The sequence below is a fragment of the Lycium barbarum genome, chromosome 4, assembly GCF_019175385.1.
Source record: "Lycium barbarum isolate Lr01 chromosome 4, ASM1917538v2, whole genome shotgun sequence".
Taxonomy (NCBI): Eukaryota; Viridiplantae; Streptophyta; class Magnoliopsida; order Solanales; family Solanaceae; genus Lycium; species Lycium barbarum.
The window spans coordinates 97459751-97486419 of record NC_083340.1 but is presented as its reverse complement, the minus strand read 5'-3'; the positions used below and the strand labels follow the sequence as shown (position 1 = coordinate 97486419).

Here is a 26669-nt window from a genome sequence, read left to right as displayed (position 1 = left end):
TGTTTCTAAGCCTCCGTACTTGCCTGTCTAATATGGCAATGGGTACCTCTTCATAAGTCAATTTCTCTGTCACTTGCACATCGTTCACTCGGACGATCCTAGTGGGATCTCCAACACATTTTCGAAGCATCGAGACATGAAATACTGGATGGACTGACTCCAATTCCGGAGGTAGATCTAACTCATAGGCCACTTTGCCTATTTTGCGCACAATCTCATATGGTCCAATATACCGGGGACTAAGCTTCCCCTTTTTGCCAAATCTCATAAAGCCTTTCATTGGCGACACTTTCAAGAATACCCAATCCTTCACTTTGAACTCCAAGTCTCTTCGACGATTATCCGCATAGGACTTCTAACGACTTTGGGCTGCTAGCAACCGATCTTGTATAAGCTTGACTTTCTCTATAGCTTGCTGGACCAAGTCTGGTCCTATCAATTTAGTGTCTCCGGTTTCAAACCACCCAATTGGGGATCTACATTTTCGCCCATATAAAGCTTCATATGGTGCCATTTGAATGTTGGAATGATAACTATTATTGTAAGCAAATTCAATGAGTGGAAAATGATCATCCCAATTTCCTCCGAAATCTATCATACATGCTCGTAACATATCCTCAAGAGTCTGAATAGTACGTTCAGCTTGTCCATCGGTCTGGGGATGAAATGCCATGCTAAGGCTAACTCGGGTCCCTAAACCCTCTTGGAAAGACCTCCAAAACTTAGTTGTAAACTGAGTCCCTCTGTCGGAGATAATAGATACCGGGACGCCATGGAGTTTTACTATCTCGTTAAGATAAAGCTTCGCATAATCTTCTGCCTCATAGGTCGTCCTGACCGGTAAGAAATGAGCTGACTTGGTGAGTCTATCCACATTCACCCATATGGAATCATACCTACATCGAGAACGGGGTAAGCCTGAAATGAAGTCCATGTTAATCACTTCCCACTTCCAAGTTGGGATTTCTATAGCTTGCAACAATCCACCCGGCTTTTGGTGTTCAATCTTCACTCGTTGGCAACTAGGGCACTGAGCTGGGAATTCCGCTATATCTTTCTTCATCCCACTCCACCAATATATAGACTTAAGATCATGATACATCTTCGTCGCTCCGGGGTGAACAGAATAACGGGAACTATGAGCTTCTCTCAAAATCTGGTGGCGTAAACTTGCCACATCGGGAACACATAATCTTCCTCTACATCGGAGAACTCCATCTCCTGAAATGTCAAATGATGACTCCTTTTTCTGAGGGAGTGTATTTCTGTACTGCATTAGCATAGGATCCTCATATTGTCGCTCTTTCACTTCCGCTACTAGCGACGAGACTGCTGTATTCTGGATGGTAGCTCCGCTGCTACCTGAGTCCACTACTCAGACTCCTAGGCTAGCTAACTGTTGAAGCTCACGGGCCATCTCTTTCTTTTCTGGTCGTACATCACTTAGACTTCCCATCGACCTACGGCAAAGAGCATCAGCCACCATATTTGCCTTTCCGGAGTGGTACAGGATCTCAACATCATAGTCTTTCAGCAACTCTAGTCATCGTCGTTGCCGCAAATTCTACTCTTTCTACTTGAAGATGTATTGAAGACTCTTATGATCTGTGTAAATATCCACGTGGACACCATATAAGTAATGTCTCCATATCTTTAATGCATGGACCACCGCGGCTAATTCTAAGTCATGGGTAGGATAATTCTGCTCATGTTTCCGCAATTGCCTTGAAGCATACGCAATCACTTTGCCATGTTGTATCAACACACAGCCTAGCCCAACACCTGAAGCGTCGCAATACACAACGTATCCTTCCAATCCCTCTGGAAGTGTCAGAACTGGGGCAGAAGTCAACCGACCCTTTAACTCTTGAAAACTACGTTCACAAGCATCTGTCCATTGAAACTTGGCCGATTTCTGTGTCAACTTTGTGAGTGGTGCAGAAATAGAGGAAAAACCTTCAACAAATCTCCTGTAATAACCTGCTAAGCCAGAAAGCTACGAACCTCTGTAGGAGTTGTGGGTCCTGGCCAAGTCTTCACGACCTCAATCTTTTGACTATCCACTCGAATATCATCGGCTGCCACAATATGCCCTAAAACTGCCACTGAGTTCAACCAGAACTCACATTTGGAAAACTTTGCAAACAATTCTCGAGTTCGAAGAACTCCAAGGACAATGCGCAAATGATCCGCATGTTCTGCTTCGGATCTAGAATACACCAAAATATCATCAATGAATACGATTATAAATAAGTCCAGAAAGGACCTGAACACATTATTCATCAAATCCATAAATACCGCTGGCGCATTAGTTAGCCCAAATGACATCACCCGGAATTCAAAATGACCATATCTCGTTCTGAAGGCTGTCTTAGGGGATATCTTTCTCCCTAACTCTCACTTGATGATACCCGGACCTCAAATCAATCTTTGAAAACCATTTGGCGCCTTGCAATTGATCAAACAAGTCATCAATCCTTGGGAGAGGATATTTATTCTTAATCGTTACTTTATTCAATTGCGTATAATCAATGCACATTCTCAGGGAGCCATCTTTCTTTCGAACAAACAATACGGGCGCTCCCCATGGGGATGAACAAGGCCTAATGAAGCCTTTATCAAGTAAGTCCTTCAATTGCTCCTTCCACTCTTTCAATTCTGCGGGTGCCATTCTATATGGAGGAATAGATATAGGTGTGGTGCCTGGTAACACATCAATGGTAAAATCAATCTCCCGTTCGGGCGGAAGGCCTGGAAGCTCTTCCGGGAACACATCCGGGAAATCATTCACCACTGGAACTGACTGTAGAGTCGGCGACTCAGCTTCTACATCTTGAACTCGTACTAGATGATAAATGCACCCTTTTGTAATCATTTTACTTGCCTTTAGATAGGAAATAAACCTACCTTTTGGTGATGCCGCATTCCCTTTCCATTCTAAGACTAGTTCTCCCGGAAACTGGAAACGAACCATCTTCATTCGACAATCAACATTGGCATAACAAGAAGCCAACCAATCCATGCCCATAATAACATCAAAATCTACCATTTCTAGCTCATGCAAATCAATCATGGTACGACGGCACAAATCATGACTATACAATCCCTATATACTCGGCTAGCTATTACCGATTCACCCACGGGTGTGGACACCTCAAAAGGTTTGATCGACTCCGACTCAACTATAAATTGACCCGCAATATAAGGAGTAACATATGATAATGTGGATCCCGGATCAATCAAAGCATATACATCATGAGCGAATACCGATAATATACCTGTGACCACGTCAGGAGAAGACTCTAGATCTTGGCGTCCAGCCAAGGCATAAATATGGTGCTGAGGGCCGCTAGTACTGGGAGCTCTACCTCTACCTCTACCATGGTCGACTGGCGCATGTGAACCTGGCCCCGTAGGACGTACAGATGCCGAAGATCCGGCTACTGACCCTGATGATTGGGTCCTACCTCTACCATGTACTGAGGGCCAATCACGCATAATATGGCCTGGTCGACCACATGAATAGCAAACATCTGAACCCAATCGGCATTGACCCCAATGCGACTTCCCACACTGGGAACATCATGGTATAGGTGGCCTTGACTGGCCTGAATCACCTCTAAACTGGGACCCCGAATAACTCTGACTCGGCCCGTGATGAGTAGATCTATCAAGGCTCTAACCTGAAAACCGTGGAGGTGCACTGGTCATAGAATAGCCTGAATGTCTAGGGAACTATTGCCTGTGTCCGCCTCTGGACTCACTTATTGGGCCCGATGATCTGGCCCTCTTGCTATGTCCCCTATCCTGTTCACGTTCACTTCTCCGCTGCTGTAGGCTTTCCTTTAAGTTCTGAGCATGTGCCTGAATGCGTGCAATATCCATACCATTCTGAAGGGACGCAGTCAAGCATTTGTTCATCAGATGGGGCCCTAGGCCCTTTAAATATCGGTGTACCCTGTCGCCCAAATATGCTACCATGGCCGAAGCATACCTGGCCAAGGAGTTAAAACGGAGGCTATACTCTAAGGCACTCAGACTGCCTTGCCTTAAATTTAAGAATTTATCGGCCCTAGCTCGCCGAACTTCTGGGGGCATATAATGACGGAGAAAAGCATCAACAAATTCTTGCCATACCGGGGAGGTGCATTTGCTCCCCGTGAAGCCATCCATACCGTATACAACTTAATCGAGACATCTCTCAATCTATATGACTCTAACTCTACTGACTCGGTGTCCGAAGCATGTATCAACCGGAGCGTCCTTAGCATACCATCAATAAAGTCCTGGGGATCCTCCTCCGATTTTGACCCAAAGAATTCCGGAGGGTTCAAAGTAATGAAATCACGGGCTCTTGCACTAACAGCCCTATCACCATACGTTGTTGGATTGTTGTTGTGGTTGAATTTGGGGGTGAGCCGTGAGCTTGGTGAAGTCATGGTTGGTCTCATTTTGCATGTATTGTTGATGGATTGAATGTGTGTCAACATATGTGAATGAACAAAGATTGTAGAAGTTTGTTTATGATGTTGCACATTGGTATTGGACTGTTTTTCTTGAATTTGAAATGAGTCGTGTGTTGTAGAGTTAAATGGAATCATGCTTAATCTTCTTGTACATGTATTGGAAATGGATTGAATGTGTTGTAGTATGGATAAATGGATGAAAATCATGAAGATGTTGTAGTTGTGTTGAAGCCGTGTTATGGACTGTTTTGTGTCATATTTTGATTGTTGTTGTTATGGACATTATGGTGTATTGTATGCATATTGAATATGTGAATTGAGGTGTTAAATAAACGAATCATGTTGAAGGGGGAAAACAGTCCAAACCGTGGACTGTTTTGATGATAGGAGTAAATTTGTGCGTTCTGAATGTTGAATATTGTTATGAACGTATAGTGAAAGTGAAGTTTACTGATTCAAGTTGAAATTGAAATGGTTTGTGGGCTGTTGTAAGAATGAAAATGATGCTAAAACAGTTCCAAGAATCGTAAAGGTAATGTTGTTAAACGTGTTGTTGTCGTTGTAAGTTAAAGCTGGAAAATTGCTAAATGAGAATGGTAATGTTGTGTGTGTTGTTTGGCCGTGAGATGGGACTGTTTTGAATGATGTATGGACTGTCCAAAGTTCCCTTAAGTCATGTTTAAACAAGTTCGGATTGGTACTTGAAAGTATGACTAGCAATGTTAGCTTGTAGCACTAGTTGGTTTGAATGCGAACGAAACGTCATTTAAATGTTAGAAAGGGATTATTAACGTTAAAATACGTATTGAATTCCCTCGTAGACTAATTGTAGCTATTGATATCTTGATATATGATAAGTGCTATTGGGCAGCAAGTACAAGTTATAATACGACTAAACGCTAAAGGTATGTAAAGCCTATTCCTTCTTTTCTTGGCATGTCCTAGACGTAAGTAAGAAATGATATGAACCTTGGGGTGAATTCTACTCTCTAGTTCCAAGCATGACTTATGATTCTATTCATTCCTTAATGTTATGGTCACGAGCCTACTATATGATTGACTAATGAATGATGTATAGAAGTTCCTATTTTTAAAGAATTGCGTAATTAGAGGCATACTTGACTATCAAAAGTTACACCATGTTAAATTGATACATGTACATGAAATCTGAAACGTTCCTTGCTATAACATGTAATGAGATTTAAAAAGAACTGAATATGATTATTGTCCTGACACTTTAGAGCTGGTTAGTCACTTATCTATTGAGTCTCAAAAGGTGAATTGCATATATGTGGTTGCTTATTATTCTGCTCGTGCTTACCGCTATATCCTTCACTGAATCCCGGACCAGGACACGTTTTTGTGCGTATATTTACTATATTACTCACCGAGTCCCTCACTAGAGGGCCGGGACACGCTATATATATATATATATGATGATATGATGATATGATGATATGGAGATGGTGGCCAGGAGGGCATATATTCCTTATTACCCAGTCCCTCACTAAAGGGCCGGGACACGTATATGTTTATGTTATGATGCTATGATTATAATTACCGAGCCCCTCATTAAAGGGCCGGGACACGTTATATATGTTATATACATAATGATTATGCAGCTTTGATTACAAAACACTATATTGACATTGATATGAGAACGATACAGATGAAATATGTTCAAAGGCAAGTTTTATGAAATTCTGTTTGTTGCATTGAGTCCTGTACACCTTGTCTCAGTATGAGTCTATTACTATGTTTCATGCTTTACATGCTCAGTACATATTCCGTACTGACCCCCTTTCTTTGGGGGGCTGCGTTCATGCCCGCAGGTACAGACGCTCGTTTTGGAGATCCGCCAGCTTAGGATATCTATTCAGCTACTTTGGAGTACTCCTTAGTTCCGGAGCCTAGCTTGTGGTATAACTCCCTTTTGCTGTATGTGTATGTGTTTATTCGCGGTACGGCGGGGCCCTGTCCCGTCACATGATACTGTCATTACTCTTAGAGGTTTGTGGACATTCGTGTGGGTCTGTATATAGTTGTTGTTGCGTTGTATGAATATGACTTATGTTTGGGGCGTACCCACTCGTAATGGCAGCCTTGTCGGCTTGCATATATATATATATGTTTGGGATGTTGCGTGTAGTGGCAGCCTTGTCGGCTTGCGTAGATATAAATATGTTGTTGTTGAAAATGGTAACTCCTCAGGAGACAGGTGCTTATGACATACAAAATCGTGACAACTTTAAAATAATGCCCTGCCTTTTTATACAAATAAGTTCGTGATATGCTGGTTATAAAAGATTATAGTTAACAGGGGATATGAGTGTCCAACTCGGGCACTTGTCACGGCCAGCGGGGTTGGGTCGTGACAATCATACCCAACATGAACATATATATGAGATTTCTCAAATCAAGGCTTACTATGAATGATCACTAAATACCTCCCAAAAACATATATATAACCATAGGCCCATAAGGCTACAAAAATGATGTACAAAGCATACACTAAGGAGGTCACATGACATCTATTACCCACACATGAGTATCTACAAGCCTCTAACTGGTGTACAGAAATCATAAGGGAAGAAAAGGACCCCTCCATGCCCCAAATATGTGTATAAAAAAATATACCAAGAGGCGGCACCTCCGGAGTAGTGGGGTGCTCCTGTACAGCTACTGATAAGCTCCTAAACGCCTTCGCCATCTCTAGAGAATTTGTACTAAGGTTAGATCTTTAGAAATACGCTTAATTCTAGACTAAAATGACTAAGGGCTAATGAAAATTGGGCAGCATTTCCTTTGTTTCAACAACTTTCTCCATATAATGAACAACTCCCAAATAGCAATAGCAACACCTATAATATCATAAACAATAAACTTCTTCAAGTTAAACATTACTCAATCCTCACAATTCTCTTTCAAATCATCCACAACCATGACTATAATACAACAACATATTCATTTTTAACATAATACTCCCTCAACAACATTAGCATTATTCATAACGAGATTATACTCATCTCATACTAAGAATCATGACTCAAATGAATTTACTACTCCAATTTGTCAGGACCCGCCTAGTGGGCCATGACGGGCACCCGGAGCTGACTACCGAGCACCACGCATCATACTACTATTGTCTTAACTTGTACACATATAAACTCCACAAAACAATTACACATATATATGTATACATAAGCCCGCGCGGCGACAGACGAATAATATACAGAATATACAATGAGTGTCACATAACATCCACTACCCACACATGAGTATCTGCGAGCCTCTAACTGAAACTCTGAAGTCATGAAGAGGGGAAATGACTCCACCATATCCAAGTATGAACACAAAAGAATATATCAAAAATTGCACCTCCGGAGTATGGAAGTGCTCCTGTGCAAGCTGGTCTGGATCCTAGGAAGCTGGGTCATCCCCCTGTTTACCTATGGGCATGAATAAAACGTCTATGAAGGAAAGGGATGTCAGTACGAGCAATGTACTGAGTATGTAAGACATGCATCAAAAAATAACAAAGGAAACGGAAGATAAAATAAAGATAAGAAAATAACTTGTGACTGCTTGCCTCTTACGGTCGAGTAATGCATGCATGCTCGTAAAAATATCACCATATCATATATTGCTGCGAAACGTGCCGCCCGATCCATATATCAATATATTGCCGCGGAACGAACGACCCGATCCATTACCCATATATCCCGCGTCCGGGATGATATCATAAAGTACCAGCTGATTAGGTGGCTATGCGTCTATAGCGTCTCACCTTTTCCCCATGTCCCCTATATACACATACATATCATATACACATATAATAGATGTAGCATGCATGAGAGCCCAAACAAAAGTGCACCTTATCGGAGTGACGTAAGGTCGTGAACCTCCTATTACCTTATGGCGTCATCCTCACCGTTACGTCTCACACTACAAGAAACTTAACTTTTAGCGACGATTTCTTAATGAAGGGAGATAAATCCGGTCGTTCTAAGTATATTTATAACGACTAAATTCTTTTCCAGTCATTAAAGATAATTTTTAGTTCAATATCAACGAGGGGCAATATCCAGTCCTTAAAAAACATAATATCCGGTCGTTCCCCAAATAAAATAAGGCGCTAATTTTTCCTACCTTTTTTTTTTCAGCCCCACGCTCCCCCTCATCTGCTTTCCCACCATTTTTCCTCAACCCCACTTCCCTTCATATGCAATAATCACCCCTCAAAAGAAAAAAAAACTGCTTCTTAATTTATAATGCTTAGATATGCATTAATTACTTATTTTTCTGTATGCAATTTTTTTAGAGGAGACTCACACCAACTTAATCAGCTAGAAAGAAGGATGACTATCAGAATCTAAAGAGATAATTGAGTAAAACCCCACCAGAAGGAGTTTGCAACGGCTGCTACACAAACAGCTAATTATCAAGTCTTAGCAAGCGGCTCAATTTCAGGAATTCCGAAACAAATTCTTTGGATAAACACCAAATTTTGTGGTGAAACTGATTCTGAAGATAGGATTGAAAGGTAAAACAAATTTGTTGAAATGTTTGGGGAAAGTAAATCCCGTTCTTCCTGCACTGAAATTTCAATTTGGATAACAACCAAATTTTGTGGTTTGGGTGTTATGCTCCATTTCCCAGCCCAACCCATATAAAAACCTAATTATTTCTCTCTATTTTGATTACACAACCAGTTTGGTATAACTTACTGAAAAGAACTGGCTTTCGAGAAAGAAGCTTATCTCAACAATTTACAATTTCCTTCTCCTTCACATGAAGGTAAATATCTGTCAATTTACTAAATATTGTAATTGTTGATTGTGAAATTGGGTATTCCTTTCCTGTTCGTATGATTTCTCTGTTCGATTATATTTTTTCGATTGTATTGATTAATTGGTTTAGTGATACATTTTACTGTTAAATTTGACAAACATGGATTGCTGGTATTTTGTGCTTGACGATTTTTTCCTGGATATCAATAATTTGTCTTGAAAGCCTTTTTCTGATTTATAATGAGCTGAACCCTATATTTTTTTGCTCTCTGCCTTCGGATGATATTCTTTTTATTGGTCGTCATGCTACTAATAATGAAGGAATCAAGTCTTTGCTTTATTTACTGAAGTGTTACCTTATTTTAATCAATTAAAAAAATACTACAAAACTTTGAAAATTTTCAGAAATACACTAAACGCATGCCTGAGTAACATTTATACATTGTTTTATATTACATTTCAAATGGTGAAAGATTAACTATTGAAGACGTATGAAACAGGTCCTTACATTTGTACCAAAAATTCTTGCACAAATGCCTCATCCACTGCTGAAATTCGCTACTGTGTGCGTGGCCTGCATATTGTGTAGCTGCTGTGTTTCCTTGCTTTTTCTTCTCCATGATCTCCTCCCTAAATACTTGAACATGGTGGCACATAGTTGATCCCATCATCCTCTTCTTGCCCGTCACCCTCCTTTTCACACCAGATCGCAAAAGCCATCCTAATCTTCTTACAAAATTTCTGGCCAGAAATGTAATGAGGAACATTCCTGGCAGCAGTTAGTCGAGTAAAATTCCACCAAACAAAGCTATATTTTTCTCCTCTATTCAGTGATTTTATGCAACAGTAAATGGTATCAGTTTTTGCGTTAAAAAGCACCATTTGGTGCCCTTCTTACTCATCAAAAACGCACCGAATATGGCCTGGACAGTAGCTAAAAGGTTCGCCAAAAGTGCAGCCCCGTCTCACCTTTCGCATCACCATCTGGTGTTCTGCAAAAATCGCACCAGCAGGTGCTCTAATTAGAACCAAAATGCATCCCTTCACATCAATATTGAAGAACCAAAGGAATTTCCTGGCAGTAACCCGAACCCCAGCGCAGTGCAGCTTCGTAGCTTGAACTAGACGAGGAAAAATCGAACAATCCATGAACAAATTTCCTCGCGTAAATCAGTGACAAGAAAGCCCCTTTCTTGTAGATCCTTCTTGTAATTTCCTCCAGTTGTACAACTCAACTGAGGAACTAACAACTCTGTAGTAGCTGAATAGACCACAGCAGGTGCCATAATTCCAAACAGCACCATCAATAGCCTTTTATTCACAAAGTCCCAACTGTAGCCTGTTTTTCTGGTGTTACTAGCCCGTATTCCTCCATCAATAGTGTCACGACCCAACTAGGGGCCGTGACGAGTACCCGATACTTGTACCGAGCACCCCTTGTCTATCGTTTTACCTTTACCTCTTAGCAAGCCATGTAAACAGAGCCATTTTTTTTAAGATTAACATTAGCGGCGTCGTTCTGAACATAGACTAATAAACTTCGTTATCACTTATACATCAACATTAGCATGCCAAAACACCATATACCTACTGTACTTAACTGACTGTACATATCTGTCTACGAGCCTCTAGACACAGTACACTTATACATAGAAAGGGTCGAGTACTGTCGTGCCCGAAAATACATACACAAAATAGTACCACGAAAGTGGGGCTCCGGAACAACTGGAGCGCTGTCAACACTGCTGGTAAGGCTTCTAAGGATCAAGTCCACCTGTCTGCTGACCTGCGCGGCATGAAACGCAGCGTCCACAAGAAGGGACGTCAGTACGAATAGTGTACCGAGTATGTAAGGCATGAATAGTAATATACGAAAAATATGAATCATGTATAATGACATAAGAGAGTTACAACAAATGTCCTGGGATAGAAACATAACCTGTACATATAAGTGCCCTTGGGCAGATGCCGTGCTTCCTTAGCTTTCCTTACTCATATATATGTATATATACATAAAATAGAATATATCATATTGCCGAGGCGTCGACAGCCGATCCATTTAACCATAAATATGCACATCCCGCGTCCGGGCATCCCGCGTCCGGGACGATATCATATCATGTAATGCCAACTGATCAGGTGGATATGCGTTTATAACGCTCTGCCCTTACCTCCATTTTCCCCGTATACACATGCATATATCATGTACATATATCAGCGTCTATAGCGCTCTAGCTCTTTTATCATATACCTATACGTGTGTCGTGTAGGTACATCAGCGTCTATAGCGCTCTGGTGCTTTTATCATATACATATACGTGTATCATGTGCATGTATCAACGTCTATAGCGCTCTAGCTCTTTCGTCACGTGCATGTTTTAAAAATATATACACATATCTTACATACATTTACATGTCTTATATGCATTTACGTATCCTATATACATATGTCTCATAGGCACGCAGGAAATCCCAAAGAAGAATCATGTAGTCATCGGAGTGACGTAATGGTCGGTGACCTCCGGTTATATTATAGAATACTCGTGATCGCTTTGTCTCACCTTGAAGGAATGAGTATTTTAAGGTGAGACTACCAACGGGGAATAATATTAAAGTAAACGTAGAATGAAATCGGGGCATCATAGATGACAGTTCATAGACTTTGAAATCTTTTAGAAAATAAAGTCATAGCTAGGAAATATAAATAAGATTCAAAAATTAGTTTATCATTTTCATGTTTACATAAGATACTTAGCTTAGTCATCTTAGTCATAGAGTCGTTCCGGTAGTACGTATCATAGGCATATTCTCTTATCTAACATCATTGTTATCATTATCGTCATGGAAGTGCCCTCGTTAGAGGAGTCATAGTATTTATCATTTGGTAACGAAATCGGGATCAAAGGTTCCCTTTGGATTCACTTCAAGTAAGTCCAGCAAGACTGTAAGGAAAATCCGAGAGTAGCGGGCCCACGTCGGACCGGATGGGGTGACGTATATTATTTACATATATTACGTGTCATGTCATTACTTGTGAGGGTTCTAGGGTAATCGGGTCCCACTTATGAAAGTTCTAGGGGTTTAAGAGGTCTTTCCATCATTTGCACACTTTCTAGTTCAATTCTATTGAACAAAAAGTGGAAAACTTTAGGTGCGGATTCCGGGGAACCGAGTTGTCCCCGAGGCTCGTACCCAACTTATTTCAACTAAGACATGCCATAGAAAGAAGGGTGAAGCATTACATACCTCTTTCCGCTCCTTTTGCTATTCCAAATTCACGTCACAATTTCTTCAAAATCTGCAAATTGGTCGTTTTTACCAAAACTCTCATTAGTATACTTAGAGTTGAAATCTTAAGGAAACACTTGGCTACCGAAATTTCGGCAGCATTTCCTCTGTAAATATACCATCCTCAACATTCAACATAGCCAAATTCTCAACCAACACAATCCGGGAATTCAAACCCGGCCAAACTATTAACATAATCAACAATCGCACTAGCAATTCACATATTTCATCCAAGATGCATGATTTCAATTTATTACCTTCTTCAAAACCTTCCGACTCCAATGAACACGATAACAACGTTATAGTATATATTCCAACGACATCATACCAATATCATTACATACTATCCATGCAAGAACATTATTCTTCAATATACATAATCTTCCAATTACCAATACTTTACCACACTTATCAAGTCTTTACTTGCTATATGCAATCTACAATACAACAACTAAAACACTAAATATAACTTGCTCATTATTCTTCAACAATACCAATAGTCGTAATATCATTTCCAACACCAACATATGCCATAAAACAACCCACACACTATTTTCCAAATTTCTCAACCAACCCACTTGTGATACAACTATTTAATAACTTTATTTCCGTAAAGAAGTTGAAATTAGTACTAACAACATCAATAATAACATCCCCAACATCCTACAAGATAGATATATGTATATTTCGTCCAATTTCTCTTCAAATCTCAACCCACAAATTAACAACATCAATACAACAAACTATCACCTTGTTCTTGCCATTATTTCTTAATTCATATTGATAGAGAAAGAGATTCAACAAATTCATACCTTGTTTTTCATGAAGGTAGCCAAATCTTCAACATTTACTTTTTTCCAAGACACTCCAACTCCAAAATGAAATCATATTTGTGACTATGCGTTGCCCGGACTTCGATTAGTACTTCGTAGCTTGAAATTTCGCCCAAAATCTTCACTTTTATGTGAGATTAAGAGCCTTTTAATGGCTGAATTTTCTGGAACTTTGTAGCATTTTTTGTGATCAAAATGGGGGGTTTTTAGCCCTTTTATAGAGGGTGGGCCGACGTACTGTAGCTATAGTACTGCTGCAGTACTGTAGCAGTGCTGTAGCAGCTCTGTTTCTGCGCGACAGTTCAGTTTGTAACGTCTATAGTTCTCTACGCCGACGCCCTATCGACGAGCGGTTTGTTGCATTACAAACTAGACTCGACGAACTTCATTTTAGGCTTTTGAAACCCCTTAAAACTCCAAATATACATGGAGATATACCCCTCCAAATTTGACTAAAAATTTTTCCAGCATTTCTCAAATTTTCATCGAACTTATTTTCTTCAATTTGCTCGATCTCGAAATATTCCGAAACTCTCTATACATGATATTTATCACTTATTATACTAATAATGATCATGTTCTCGTGTTTCAAAATACTCTTTCCCGATTACGACTTACGAGATCGTAATTCACCCTCTTTCTTCGTTGTTACGTACTTTCCATGGCTTGTGCTTTTCAAAACATTATGGGACGTTTCCGACACTCCCTTACTACGGTGAGGTAAATGTAATACTCCTGCTCTGAAAACACGGGGTGTAACATCCTCCCCCCCTTTAGAACATTCGTCCTCGAATGTTAAACTAGCCTCATAGTGTATTGTAACACTTCGGGGAGGTCTTCTCTGTAGATACCTCATGTCACTTAGCATATCCATCTTAGGAGCTTAGGTTTCCTTTTGCGATCTTTATGGATGTAATCCCTTCTTCGTGGCGTCCGTCGCGTCTATCCCCTCACTAGACATGTTCCCATACATCGCCACACCGGGGATTTCTTGCCTTAATTAGTGTGGACTCAATATCGGTCTCACCCTGTGACATCTGTACCCTTTTCCTTCATCCTCAAATCTTTTTGTTGTCATGGCTTCCCCTTTTCCATTAGTTTAGCCCGTCTCGGCCTATATGACTCGTACGGGGTTTCTAACCACTTTCCACACCCCAATTTACTTTGGGCTGCCTACTTTTACACTCGTCACTTGTTTCCACATTTATGAAATTTTCAGCATATTTCCCAGGGGGTCACCCATCGTGATATTGCTCTCACCCTAGCACGCTTAACCTTGAAACTTTAGTGCATTTTAATACGTGAATGCCAGTATAATCATATCGACTGCCCCGCACGACCTTTGTCACATCATTTAAGGTAAGTCGGGGTTCTAGCAACTCCCAAAACGTCCTCACGGCGGGTCCCGCTCCTATCTTCACTTTCCTAACCATACGATTTCCATATTTCCTCTATTTAAATCTTCACTCTTTACTCCCATCCATATATATAACTACCCTTTTATCCGGGGTTTCTAATTTCGCACTGGTGGCGGAAACATTTCAGTCGCCATTACTCATAACCGCTAAGTCTTTGGCCCCTTTTGAATTTCTGTCTACCGTCATTAATTAGTAATTTTACAGAGAACACGTATGCATAGAAAGTTTCGAAGAAAATCTCATATACCTGTAGCCGATCAATCTCGAGCCTGGTCCGGGGAGCTACCATGTGAAGTATGCTCCACATTCTCGTCTGTCTGTTCGCCGCTCGTTTGACCCTCGTCATTCCTCGCATCCGAATCGGAAGAGTATAGATAACCAGAAGATTCCTGGTTCACTGATGGCCAGGACAAGGGACAGGACTAATCCGTAGCACTCTCCGAGGTGGCCGGACTGGCATGGTGCTCCATCACATGAGCAACTGGCATATCCCCGGAAGCCTCCTCATCCGTCGTCCCAGAAGAGTGCTCTGACGGGTCTGTATCATAGCTATCCTCCGCAGGATCCTCTGCTCTGGGAGTCAGGAACTCTGGAGGAATTGTGGCTGGGTCCTCTGATGGATCTGACTCAATCGAATAGCCGATGCTCCCCTTACTCGGCTCTGGAGATACTCTAGGGGCCTTACTAGTGCCCCCACTTTCTGAGGCTGATCTCTTAATCGACATTACAGAAACCATAACATAGGATTAGGAAAGGAATATGAAAACCTGGTAGCATAGCTCTATCGCACGATCTTGAGTACAAAGAAGGTCATATTTCCTAAATGCCCTGTAGCCTCCCGTTTATAAGTGTGGCGCGCTACACACCCATAAACAAGACTCTACTGGACACGGCTCGTAGACAAACCCCTAGGACCGAACTGCTCTGATACCACTTCTGTCACGACCCAACTAGGGGCCGTGACGAGTACCCGATACTTGTACCGAGCACCCCTTGTCTATCGTTTTACCTTTACCTCTTAGCAAGCCATGTAAACAGAGCCATTTTTTTTAAGATTAACATTAGCGGCGTCGTTCTGAACATAGACTAATAAACTTCGTTATCACTTATACATCAACATTAGCATGCCAAAACACCATATACCTACTGTACTTAACTGACTGTACATATCTGTCTACGAGCCTCTAGACACAGTACACTTATACATAGAAAGGGTCGAGTACTGTCGTGCCCGAAAATACATACACAAAATAGTACCACGAAAGTGGGGCTCCGGAACAACTGGAGCGCTGTCAACACTGCTGGTAAGGCTTCTAAGGATCAAGTCCACCTGTCTGCTGACCTGCGCGGCATGAAACGCAGCGTCCACAAGAAGGGACGTCAGTACGAATAGTGTACCGAGTATGTAAGGCATGAATAGTAATATACGAAAAATATGAATCATGTATAATGACATAAGAGAGTTACAACAAATGTCCTGGGATAGAAACATAACCTGTACATATAAGTGCCCTTGGGCAGATGCCGTGCTTCCTTAGCTTTCCTTACTCATATATATGTATATATACATAAAATAGAATATATCATATTGCCGAGGCGTCGACAGCCGATCCATTTAACCATAAATATGCACATCCCGCGTCCGGGCATCCCGCGTCCGGGACGATATCATATCATGTAATGCCAACTGATCAGGTGGATATGCGTTTATAACGCTCTGCCCTTACCTCCATTTTCCCCGTATACACATGCATATATCATGTACATATATCAGCGTCTATAGCGCTCTAGCTCTTTTATCATATACCTATACGTGTGTCGTGTAGGTACATCAGCGTCTATAGCGCTCTGGTGCTTTTATCATATACATATACGTGTATCATGTGCATGTATCAACGTCTATAGCGCTCTAGCTCTTTCGTCACGTGCATGTTTTAAAAATATATACACATATCTTACATACATTTACATGTCTTATATGCATTTACGTATCCTATATACATATGTCTCATAGGCACGCAGGAAATCCCAAAGAAGAATCATGTAGTCATCGGAGTGACGTAATGGTCGGTGACCTCCGGTTATATTATAGAATACTCGTGATCGCTTTGTCTCACCTTGAAGGAATGAGTATTTTAAGGTGAGACTACCAACGGGGAATAATATTAAAGTAAACGTAGAATGAAATCGGGGCATCATAGATGACAGTTCATAGACTTTGAAATCTTTTAGAAAATAAAGTCATAGCTAGGAAATATAAATAAGATTCAAAAATTAGTTTATCATTTTCATGTTTACATAAGATACTTAGCTTAGTCATCTTAGTCATAGAGTCGTTCCGGTAGTACGTATCATAGGCATATTCTCTTATCTAACATCATTGTTATCATTATCGTCATGGAAGTGCCCTCGTTAGAGGAGTCATAGTATTTATCATTTGGTAACGAAATCGGGATCAAAGGTTCCCTTTGGATTCACTTCAAGTAAGTCCAGCAAGACTGTAAGGAAAATCCGAGAGTAGCGGGCCCACGTCGGACCGGATGGGGTGACGTATATTATTTACATATATTACGTGTCATGTCATTACTTGTGAGGGTTCTAGGGTAATCGGGTCCCACTTATGAAAGTTCTAGGGGTTTAAGAGGTCTTTCCATCATTTGCACACTTTCTAGTTCAATTCTATTGAACAAAAAGTGGAAAACTTTAGGTGCGGATTCCGGGGAACCGAGTTGTCCCCGAGGCTCGTACCCAACTTATTTCAACTAAGACATGCCATAGAAAGAAGGGTGAAGCATTACATACCTCTTTCCGCTCCTTTTGCTATTCCAAATTCACGTCACAATTTCTTCAAAATCTGCAAATTGGTCGTTTTTACCAAAACTCTCATTAGTATACTTAGAGTTGAAATCTTAAGGAAACACTTGGCTACCGAAATTTCGGCAGCATTTCCTCTGTAAATATACCATCCTCAACATTCAACATAGCCAAATTCTCAACCAACACAATCCGGGAATTCAAACCCGGCCAAACTATTAACATAATCAACAATCGCACTAGCAATTCACATATTTCATCCAAGATGCATGATTTCAATTTATTACCTTCTTCAAAACCTTCCGACTCCAATGAACACGATAACAACGTTATAGTATATATTCCAACGACATCATACCAATATCATTACATACTATCCATGCAAGAACATTATTCTTCAATATACATAATCTTCCAATTACCAATACTTTACCACACTTATCAAGTCTTTACTTGCTATATGCAATCTACAATACAACAACTAAAACACTAAATATAACTTGCTCATTATTCTTCAACAATACCAATAGTCGTAATATCATTTCCAACACCAACATATGCCATAAAACAACCCACACACTATTTTCCAAATTTCTCAACCAACCCACTTGTGATACAACTATTTAATAACTTTATTTCCGTAAAGAAGTTGAAATTAGTACTAACAACATCAATAATAACATCCCCAACATCCTACAAGATAGATATATGTATATTTCGTCCAATTTCTCTTCAAATCTCAACCCACAAATTAACAACATCAATACAACAAACTATCACCTTGTTCTTGCCATTATTTCTTAATTCATATTGATAGAGAAAGAGATTCAACAAATTCATACCTTGTTTTTCATGAAGGTAGCCAAATCTTCAACATTTACTTTTTTCCAAGACACTCCAACTCCAAAATGAAATCATATTTGTGACTATGCGTTGCCCGGACTTCGATTAGTACTTCGTAGCTTGAAATTTCGCCCAAAATCTTCACTTTTATGTGAGATTAAGAGCCTTTTAATGGCTGAATTTTCTGGAACTTTGTAGCATTTTTTGTGATCAAAATGGGGGGTTTTTAGCCCTTTTATAGAGGGTGGGCCGACGTACTGTAGCTATAGTACTGCTGCAGTACTGTAGCAGTGCTGTAGCAGCTCTGTTTCTGCGCGACAGTTCAGTTTGTAACGTCTATAATTCTCTACTCCGACGCCCTATCGACGAGCGGTTTGTTGCATTACAAACTAGACTCGACGAACTTCATTTTAGGCTTTTGAAACGCCTTAAAACTCCAAATATACATGGAGATATACCCCTCCAAATTTGACTAAAAATCTTTCCAGCATTTCTCAAATTTTCATCGAACTTATTTTCTTCAATTTGCTCGATCTCGAAATATTCCGAAACTCTCTATACATGATATTTATCACTTATTATACTAATAATGATCATGTTCTCGTGTTTCAAAATACTCTTTCCCGATTACGACTTACGAGATCGTAATTCACCCTCTTTCTTCGTTGTTACGTACTTTCCATGGCTTGTGCTTTTCAAAACATTATGGGACGTTTCCGACACTCCCTTACTACGGTGAGGTAAATGTAATACTCCTGCTCTGAAAACACGGGGTGTAACAAATAGTCTCACACCAGCAACCAGTACTACATACAAACAAGCTGCACTGATGCATCACACCAAATTTCCACCTGAAAATCAGCAACCAGTGGTGCACAAACAAGCTGCACTGATGCATCAGCCTCTAGCCACATTTTGTTGTTGATTCTTTATTATTTACTCTGAATTTTTTTCCCAATGAATTAATCTTGAATATTACCTCGCTCTTACTATAGTAGTAATGGTTCATGCAAGGAATCTTGTGACATGTACATTGTGTCTTCATTCTGAATGTCGTTCTCAATTTACTTTTCTTCTTATTGAAAACTTGCCGACTTTGCTCTTATATATTATTTTTGGTATTAGGTTGACATGAATCCCTAAAAAATCCAGAAGTATGAAATGGGATCAGCTTCAAAGATTGCTAAGCATGAATTCATTCAACCTGGTGCCTTAGCAGCAAAGGGACAGGGAGGGAAAAGCTTAAGAGTAATGGGCTCTTTAAGAGTTAATGCCGAACAGAGGACTCTAATTGCCAAAAATAAGAGTTGTAATACAGCAACCTCTAAGTTGAATATGCTAGCTGAGAAAAATTTCAATGTGCACCCTTATTTTGAAGCAATGGAAGACAATTTCCTCCTCTATCAAGAAGCTGAAATGACTCAAGATGCTCAGAGAAGTGACAGAAGCGGTCGAGGACAAAGCATAAGAGTTATTGCTGAAAAGAGGACTCCGATTGGAAAAAATAGAAGTTGTACTCCAGCAACTTCTAATCTAAATAAGCCAACAAAGAGAAGTATCCTTGTGCCTCCTGATTTTGATCCAATGGAAGACTTCCTTTATCAAGATGCTGAAGTGACTCTAGCTGTTCAGAGAAGTGATACTAGTATTTTATTTTCTTCTGTGTAATATTTCTTGTTATTAGTGGACTTGAACTTTTTGTTTTGTTTGACTTACACTACAATTTGTAGGTCCATTTGAATCTCATAAGGCAAAAAAAGTGGCTGCAGTGACTCGAGATGTTCAGAGAAGTGAGACTTCTATTTAATTTCTTCTCTGTAATATTTTCTTGCTGTTAGTGGGCTTGAACTTTTTGTATTGGTTGACTTACACTAAAATTCGCAGGTCTATTTGAATCTCAAAAGGCAAAAAAAGTGGCTGAAGTGACTCGAGATGTTCAGAGAAGTGAAACTGGTATTTTATTTTCTTCTGTGTAATATCTTTTTGTTTTTAGTGGGCTTGAACTTTTTGTATTGTTTGACTTAAAATTTGCAGGTCCATTTGAATCTCAAAAGGCAAAAAAGATGGCTGAAGTTACTCAAGATGGTTAGAGAAGCGAAACTAGAATTTTATTTTCTTCTGTGTGATATTTTTTTGTTGTTAATAGACTTGAACGTTTTTGTATTTTTTTACTTAGATTAAAATTTGCAGGTCCATTTGAATCTCAAAAGGCAAAAAAAGTTGCTGAAGTGACTCAAGATGCTCAGACTAGTGAAACTAGTACTTTATTTTCTTTTGTGTAATATTTTCTTGTTGTTAGTGGCTTTAACGTTTTGTTTTGTTTGACGTACATTAAATTTTGCAGGTCCATGTGAATCTGAAAAGACAAATAAAGTGAGAGGAATGAACATTTGTAAGAAAGCTTTGCGACTGAAACCTGGAGAAAAGTTAAGAGTCACTTTCTACCAAAATCGAGTTGTTGGGCCGAATCACGCCTCATTTTCTAGACACTTGGGTTTGCTCGTTCGTGATCGTAATATGTGCCCGTTGCGAGTACAATCATGGTTGGACATCGAAGAACATAAGCTTGAGCACATGTGGAAAGCTGTTACTGTAAGTATATACAACATTGCTTTCTTGATTTAATAGAAAGTGAAAATTTGATATGAAAATTAATGTCTAGGTGATATATCACCCTCCCTAGCAGCATTAAAAAAATTCTGTGCAGTAGACTCCTCATCCATATCAATTCTGCTTCTTTCCCTTCCTGCTACTGCTACTTGCAAGTGTCCTTGAGAATTTTTTACTGCAACCTGATTTTGGCTTTTGACATTGGATCTAGAATGCTGCAAAACCTGTGCATTTACTAGTTGATTCTGCTTATTTCCATCATGGTGTACCACCTGAGATGACTTGCCTCCTGTATTACCATTATTCTTTTGTTGTTGCATCTGTTGATTAGAACCAGTAGCATGTTTGTTCCCACTGCTCTTCATCACTTCATCTGGCTGTTGTTTGTGAGCTGTAAAATTTTTAGCTGTATGCTGCTGCTTATGATTATTAGCCTTGGGAGACACATTAGTTTCCAGTGCCTTGTCTGTTTGTTGCCTTGTTTGCACCACAGCATCCCTCAAGTGAAATGGAGTAACTGAAGCACTCTTAGTAGCATGAACTTGCTGCTGTTTGTGTACTATTTTTTCAGCCAGCTTCTCAGCACTCATATCCACGACTTGACTGATTTCCTGCATTTGCACATCAGTGCCCACCTGCAGTTTAGTGCTAATTTCACCGGCAATATGCACCTTCTTCTGAGTATCTCCAGCTATACCACCAGTATCATTAACACTCTCAAAATCCTTTTCCTGGCGTTGAGTATTAATATATTCTTGTTCCCTCTACATAACAGTAACATCATCATCTGTAGCCATTAATATCCTCTTGTTCCCACATAAGCTATCAAATTTGTTAACAACTTGCACAACCTTAGAACTTACTATAGCAAGCTGTTTTCATTATTATTTCCAACAGTTTGCTTTACTGCAGGCACTGCTAGTTATTGTTTATTCCCATCAACATTCTTTTGTCTCCGATTTTTCCTTTGGTTAGTTTGCCACTTATACACATTCTTAACATTGCCCACAACTTTCCCAGTCTGTAACACCATAGTAGCATGATTCTTCACCTTGTTTGGGTAAGAAACTTTATTTTTGCCCTTGTTATTACCTTTAACAGGTTCTTTAGCATTGTTAACAATTGAGACTTGCTTACCTTTATCTCCATTAAGTTCATTCCATTATGTTTTGGTAAACAATACTTGTTATTGATTTGAAATATTGATTTTTGATCCTAAAACTTCCAGGTTACTGCTATATTTGGTGATCTGTAAATTGATGCCTTGTTTTCACTTATTCAAGACACTTCTGTTGATATTTTTCTCTATTTCAGGAAAAATTTGACAGTGACGACATGATTGATCATAGAGGTCATGTTCTGCAACATATGAGAAAACATTGGAATAATTGGAGAGGATCATTGCACAAGAAAATGAAATCGAAGTCATTGCATGAGGTTCTAAAAGATGTGCCGGCAGGAGTAGAAAACAGTGATTGGCAATGGTTGGTTAAGGAGCATTTCTTATCTGATAAATTTAAGGTATGATTTCATATCCATTAACAAAGAGCATTTTATTTCAAGTGGCATGTGATTACTTTTCAAGAACAATTTATGGCAGGGCCAAAAAGAAATCAGAATATTTTTGATGTCTTCTTTCCACAGGACCCACAAAATAAAGTTGCATTGATTTTTTATTATTATTATTATTATTATTATTATTATTATTATTTTTCTCTCTATTTACTCTTTGCTACCTAGCTTCAAAGCTAACATTAAAAATAGAATCATTAAACTACCTTATAATAATTTCACTATTGTGTTGTTAATGCAGGAATCAAGTACAAGAAACTCAGTCAATAGGTCTAAGGTAGTTATGCCTCATCGTACGGGTAGCAAACCTTATAGAGAGATTAATTACGAAATGGTAAGTAAATCGTGTAACCCTATGAGGAAATCTCCTCTTTGTATGAAAGATTTATGTGACTTGTCTATTTAATTCTAAAGGGAGGCAAAGATGGTAATCCACCAAACATGGCAATTATTTTCTTTGAGACTCATAAGAAGGACGATGAGCTTGTCGAACCTGAAACCATCGAAAAATATGCATGTCTTTTTATAAATTTCATTAAACATCCTTCCTCTTCTTTAGTGTATTGAAATATTTTAAACATTCTTGTATTTTATAGGCTGAAATCCAAGAGCTGGTACAATCTGAACCGTCTCTTACTAATATTGAGGTAGTGGAAAGGTGCTTTGGACCTCAATGCAAAAGTCATGCAGTTCGATTTGGGGGTGGGATAACCGCTAAGGAGTTGAAAGGTGGTACCACCTCAAAGGCTGCATTGTTGGAAGAGCATAAAACAACTAAAAAAGAAAAGGAATCACTACAAAACCGCATGGATATTCTGGAGAGTAAATATGAATGACTTGAACGTATATTGGTTCATCAGCCTTCATCACCTCCACTAGGTTAGTAAATTTTCTGTCACCAATTACATAATGCGTATTTCTCAATAGATTTAGTGATATGTTTTACAAGTGCTCCTCTTTGATAACGACTTTGCTAATGCAGTAGCCTGTTTTGCTATTATGATTTGATCTAGAGACTAGATTCAAGTGTTTTAATTTTTGAAATAGTTCTACTGTGTCCGTCAACAGTTATGCATTCTTCTGGCGTTTGAGATTTGTGGATTTATTTGTTAATTTTTTATGATGATGATGATGGCGTTTGGGTAAAAGAGTAGTTCAAAGGATATGTCTATTTGGTTGAATTGTCTGTGAACAATTAGAGTTGCTTCGTGGAAAATATGCTGCATAATGTTTGGACAATATATTTTTTCCAGATTATATAATGAACAATGGAACGGGTCGAGATCACCTCCAGTGATCAACCCTCCAGCAAAGGTTTGCATATATATATATATATATGCGCACCCAAATTTGTGTAAGGTAATTAAAAATAAATGTGTGTTGATTGTCCCATAATGCACCAGGTAATTTCTAGTTGTGACTGTTTCAAGATGGAAGAAGATTATTGTGATAGCTTTATTGATCATTTTTATCTCCACATTGCCATCTCTCTATTTTGAGAAATCAAAATGGTATAGATTAATTATAAGCCTTTAAGAATATGTTAGCTACTATATGGCTGAACCATTTTTTGTATACTTCAAATACAATCTGTTTGCTCCTTTAGAAATTCTTTCTTTCAAGTATCAAAATGACAGTCTTCATTACTAATGTGAAATAGTTTTAGGGTCAAGCCAAAACCTTAGGGTGATTGATAGTGTTGAAATTTCATTAAGATTAAGAACGAAATGGCTACGAGTGAGAAGGATCTATTGGTTGGGATGATATATTTACTTTTGACATGTATAGAGGTATATTATGATAAATCTATGTTTTTCTACTGTTCTGTAGCTATTTGTTGTTTGCTATTCATACTATGTTAACATGTTGATAGCTAATGCATGATTTATTTGCTCCAATTGTTTGGCTAACTGGTGATTAAATTATTCCTTTATTTTTTAAACTAGGAAAATAGCTAGCAGGCATTTTGTTACTAAACTGACATGGATAGTTCTTTTAACAGATCAAGAACTTGAAGATTGAAGAAATGTGCTCGAACAAAGTGCAGAGCAAGTTGAAGCGCATTATGTTTATTGTTTTATTAGTATTGGTGCAGAGACGTCATTTGTACATATGCTACAATTTCCTTTTCTCAATTTTTAGGATTTGATGGATTTATTTTGTTGGACATATATATGTTTTTCGGTAATTAATGTGATGTTTAGGTTTTTGCGCCTAAATATGAAATTTTATATGAATATCAATTATTTGGTATGTTTTAGGTTGCATGTGAAAGCATATAAAATAATACTACTTCAGAAGAGCAGGGAAAATTATGAATTATTTAATTATTTTTATTAAAATTTGAAAAAGGAACTTCGATCGTTAAAAGTATTTTGATCAACGAAAGGAATTTCAGTCGCTAAAGGTACTTAATAACGATTGGAGTTTGTTGTTTTATTTCAAGGTTTAACGACCAGAGAGGTCATCAACGAAGGGAAATTTGGTCGTTGTAAGGAAGTACAACGACCGGATTACTTGTTGTCGTTAAAAGATATTTAACGACTGGGTTTGCAATCCGGTCGTTAAGTTTTAACGACGGAGCTTTTAATGACCGGTGATTACCGAATTTTACCCCGTCATTATTGACTTATATCGACCGGATTTGATCTTTTAACGACCAAATTTCCCCTCGCTAAAGACCATTTCTCTTGTAGGGTCACCTTGAAGGAACTAGTATTTTGAGGTGAGGCTAGAAGGAAAAATTGTATCAATGAAACCATAAGCATAGAAATATCTGCATCATGAAGTCATCTTTATAGTTATGGAACGTATCTTGTAAGAAGTTCTCAACGTTGTTCAAGCTTAATCTTTAGGGATGTAAGAAGGTCATGGGAGTATAGGGAAGGAATTATGAAACAATAGTCATGCCTTAAAAAAAAGGGAATAGCCTTACATACCTTTGTATCTTCTTAACGATGTCGACTAAGAGCTCTCCATTCGGCTTAAAATTCTACATACAAAGGGGTTCGCACGAAGGTTAGATTGTTAAAGGTATACTTAAGCCTGAACTAAAGCGAATAAGGCTAACGAAAATCGGGCAGCATTTCGTTTATTTCAACAACTTTCCCTCAAATAATAAAAAAGCTCCCAAACATCATAGCAACGCCCATAATATCATAACACATTAATTCCCTTGGCTAGAGGTTATTCAATTTCCAAATTCACCCCCAAGATCCTCCATAACCACAACAATAATACAACATCGTGCTCATCATTAACATAATACTTCCTCAACATCATTAACATGAAATAATCGTAAAACTATCCTTTTGTTATGTAGAGATGATCTTTGGATGAGGATACTCCACTTGAGAAGAATTCCACTTCAATACCAAAGAGATTCTCAATTTCTATCAACCCCTAGGAAGCATTCACACTCTTGATTCTACCAAATTTTGATGTTTGATCCTTGGTTTCTCTCTTGACTATGTGTTAGTGTGATATGGAGAAAGGTCCAGAGGTTTACAGGGTGTTGGAGAGATGAGAAATGAGAAAAAAAAAAAGAGGAATCATACATATATAAAAATAAAATTCGGACCTGACCCGAAATATATGGTCCACTATACGGACCGTATAATTTATACGGTCCGTATATTGGACCGTATGTTTCTTCCAGAAACTTACCCCTTTCTGGAGGGGTTCTACGAACATACATACGGCCGTACAAATCATACGGTCCGTATGTACGGCCGTATAATCCATATTTTTCCGAATTCTCTCTCATCGCTTCGTTTGACCTCGAATCCTTATGGAACCTTCTCGGTACTTGTAAAACGCATCCTTAACGATCTAACGGACATTATAACTCGTCCTAAAGACCTTACTAAATATTCGTTAGTTAAACACCCATGAAATTCTCCCCCAAACATAACTTACACTCCACTTCCTTTGACGAACCTAGTTTCACCAAGTCCTATGATAAAAAAAATATTATCGTATATACATTAAGGCTTCCAATCACCCTCTGGTAGTCGTGAAGGTATCGTATCCAAC

General features: G+C 39.0%; 1 protein-coding gene across 1 annotated transcript; it reads left to right on the top strand.

Annotated features, from left to right (window-relative positions):
- Nucleotides 1-8687: 8687 nt before the first annotated feature.
- Nucleotides 8688-24839, top strand: LOC132638480 (uncharacterized). The gene is made up of 11 exons (XM_060355342.1): nucleotides 8688-9263; nucleotides 19578-20097; nucleotides 20183-20242; nucleotides 20337-20405; nucleotides 20487-20537; nucleotides 20643-20711; nucleotides 20797-21044; nucleotides 22377-22583; nucleotides 22876-22968; nucleotides 23231-23513; nucleotides 24637-24839. Exons 2-10 carry the CDS (start codon nucleotides 19614-19616, stop codon nucleotides 23468-23470), a joined length of 1521 nt encoding a protein of 506 aa, XP_060211325.1. The 5' UTR covers nucleotides 8688-9263; nucleotides 19578-19613; the 3' UTR covers nucleotides 23471-23513; nucleotides 24637-24839.
- The last annotated feature ends 1830 nt before the right edge of the window (nucleotides 24840-26669 follow it).

Coding starts and splice junctions, on each gene's coding strand:
- LOC132638480 (XM_060355342.1), top strand. CDS start 19,614: ATGGGATCAGCTTCAAAGATTGCTAAGCATGAATTCATTCAACCTGGT. Junction 20,243..20,336: donor GACTCGAGATGTTCAGAGAA/GTGAGACTTCTA, acceptor TAAAATTCGCAG/GTCTATTTGAATCTCAAAAG. Junction 22,584..22,875: donor TCTTATCTGATAAATTTAAG/GTATGATTTCAT, acceptor TTGTTAATGCAG/GAATCAAGTACAAGAAACTC.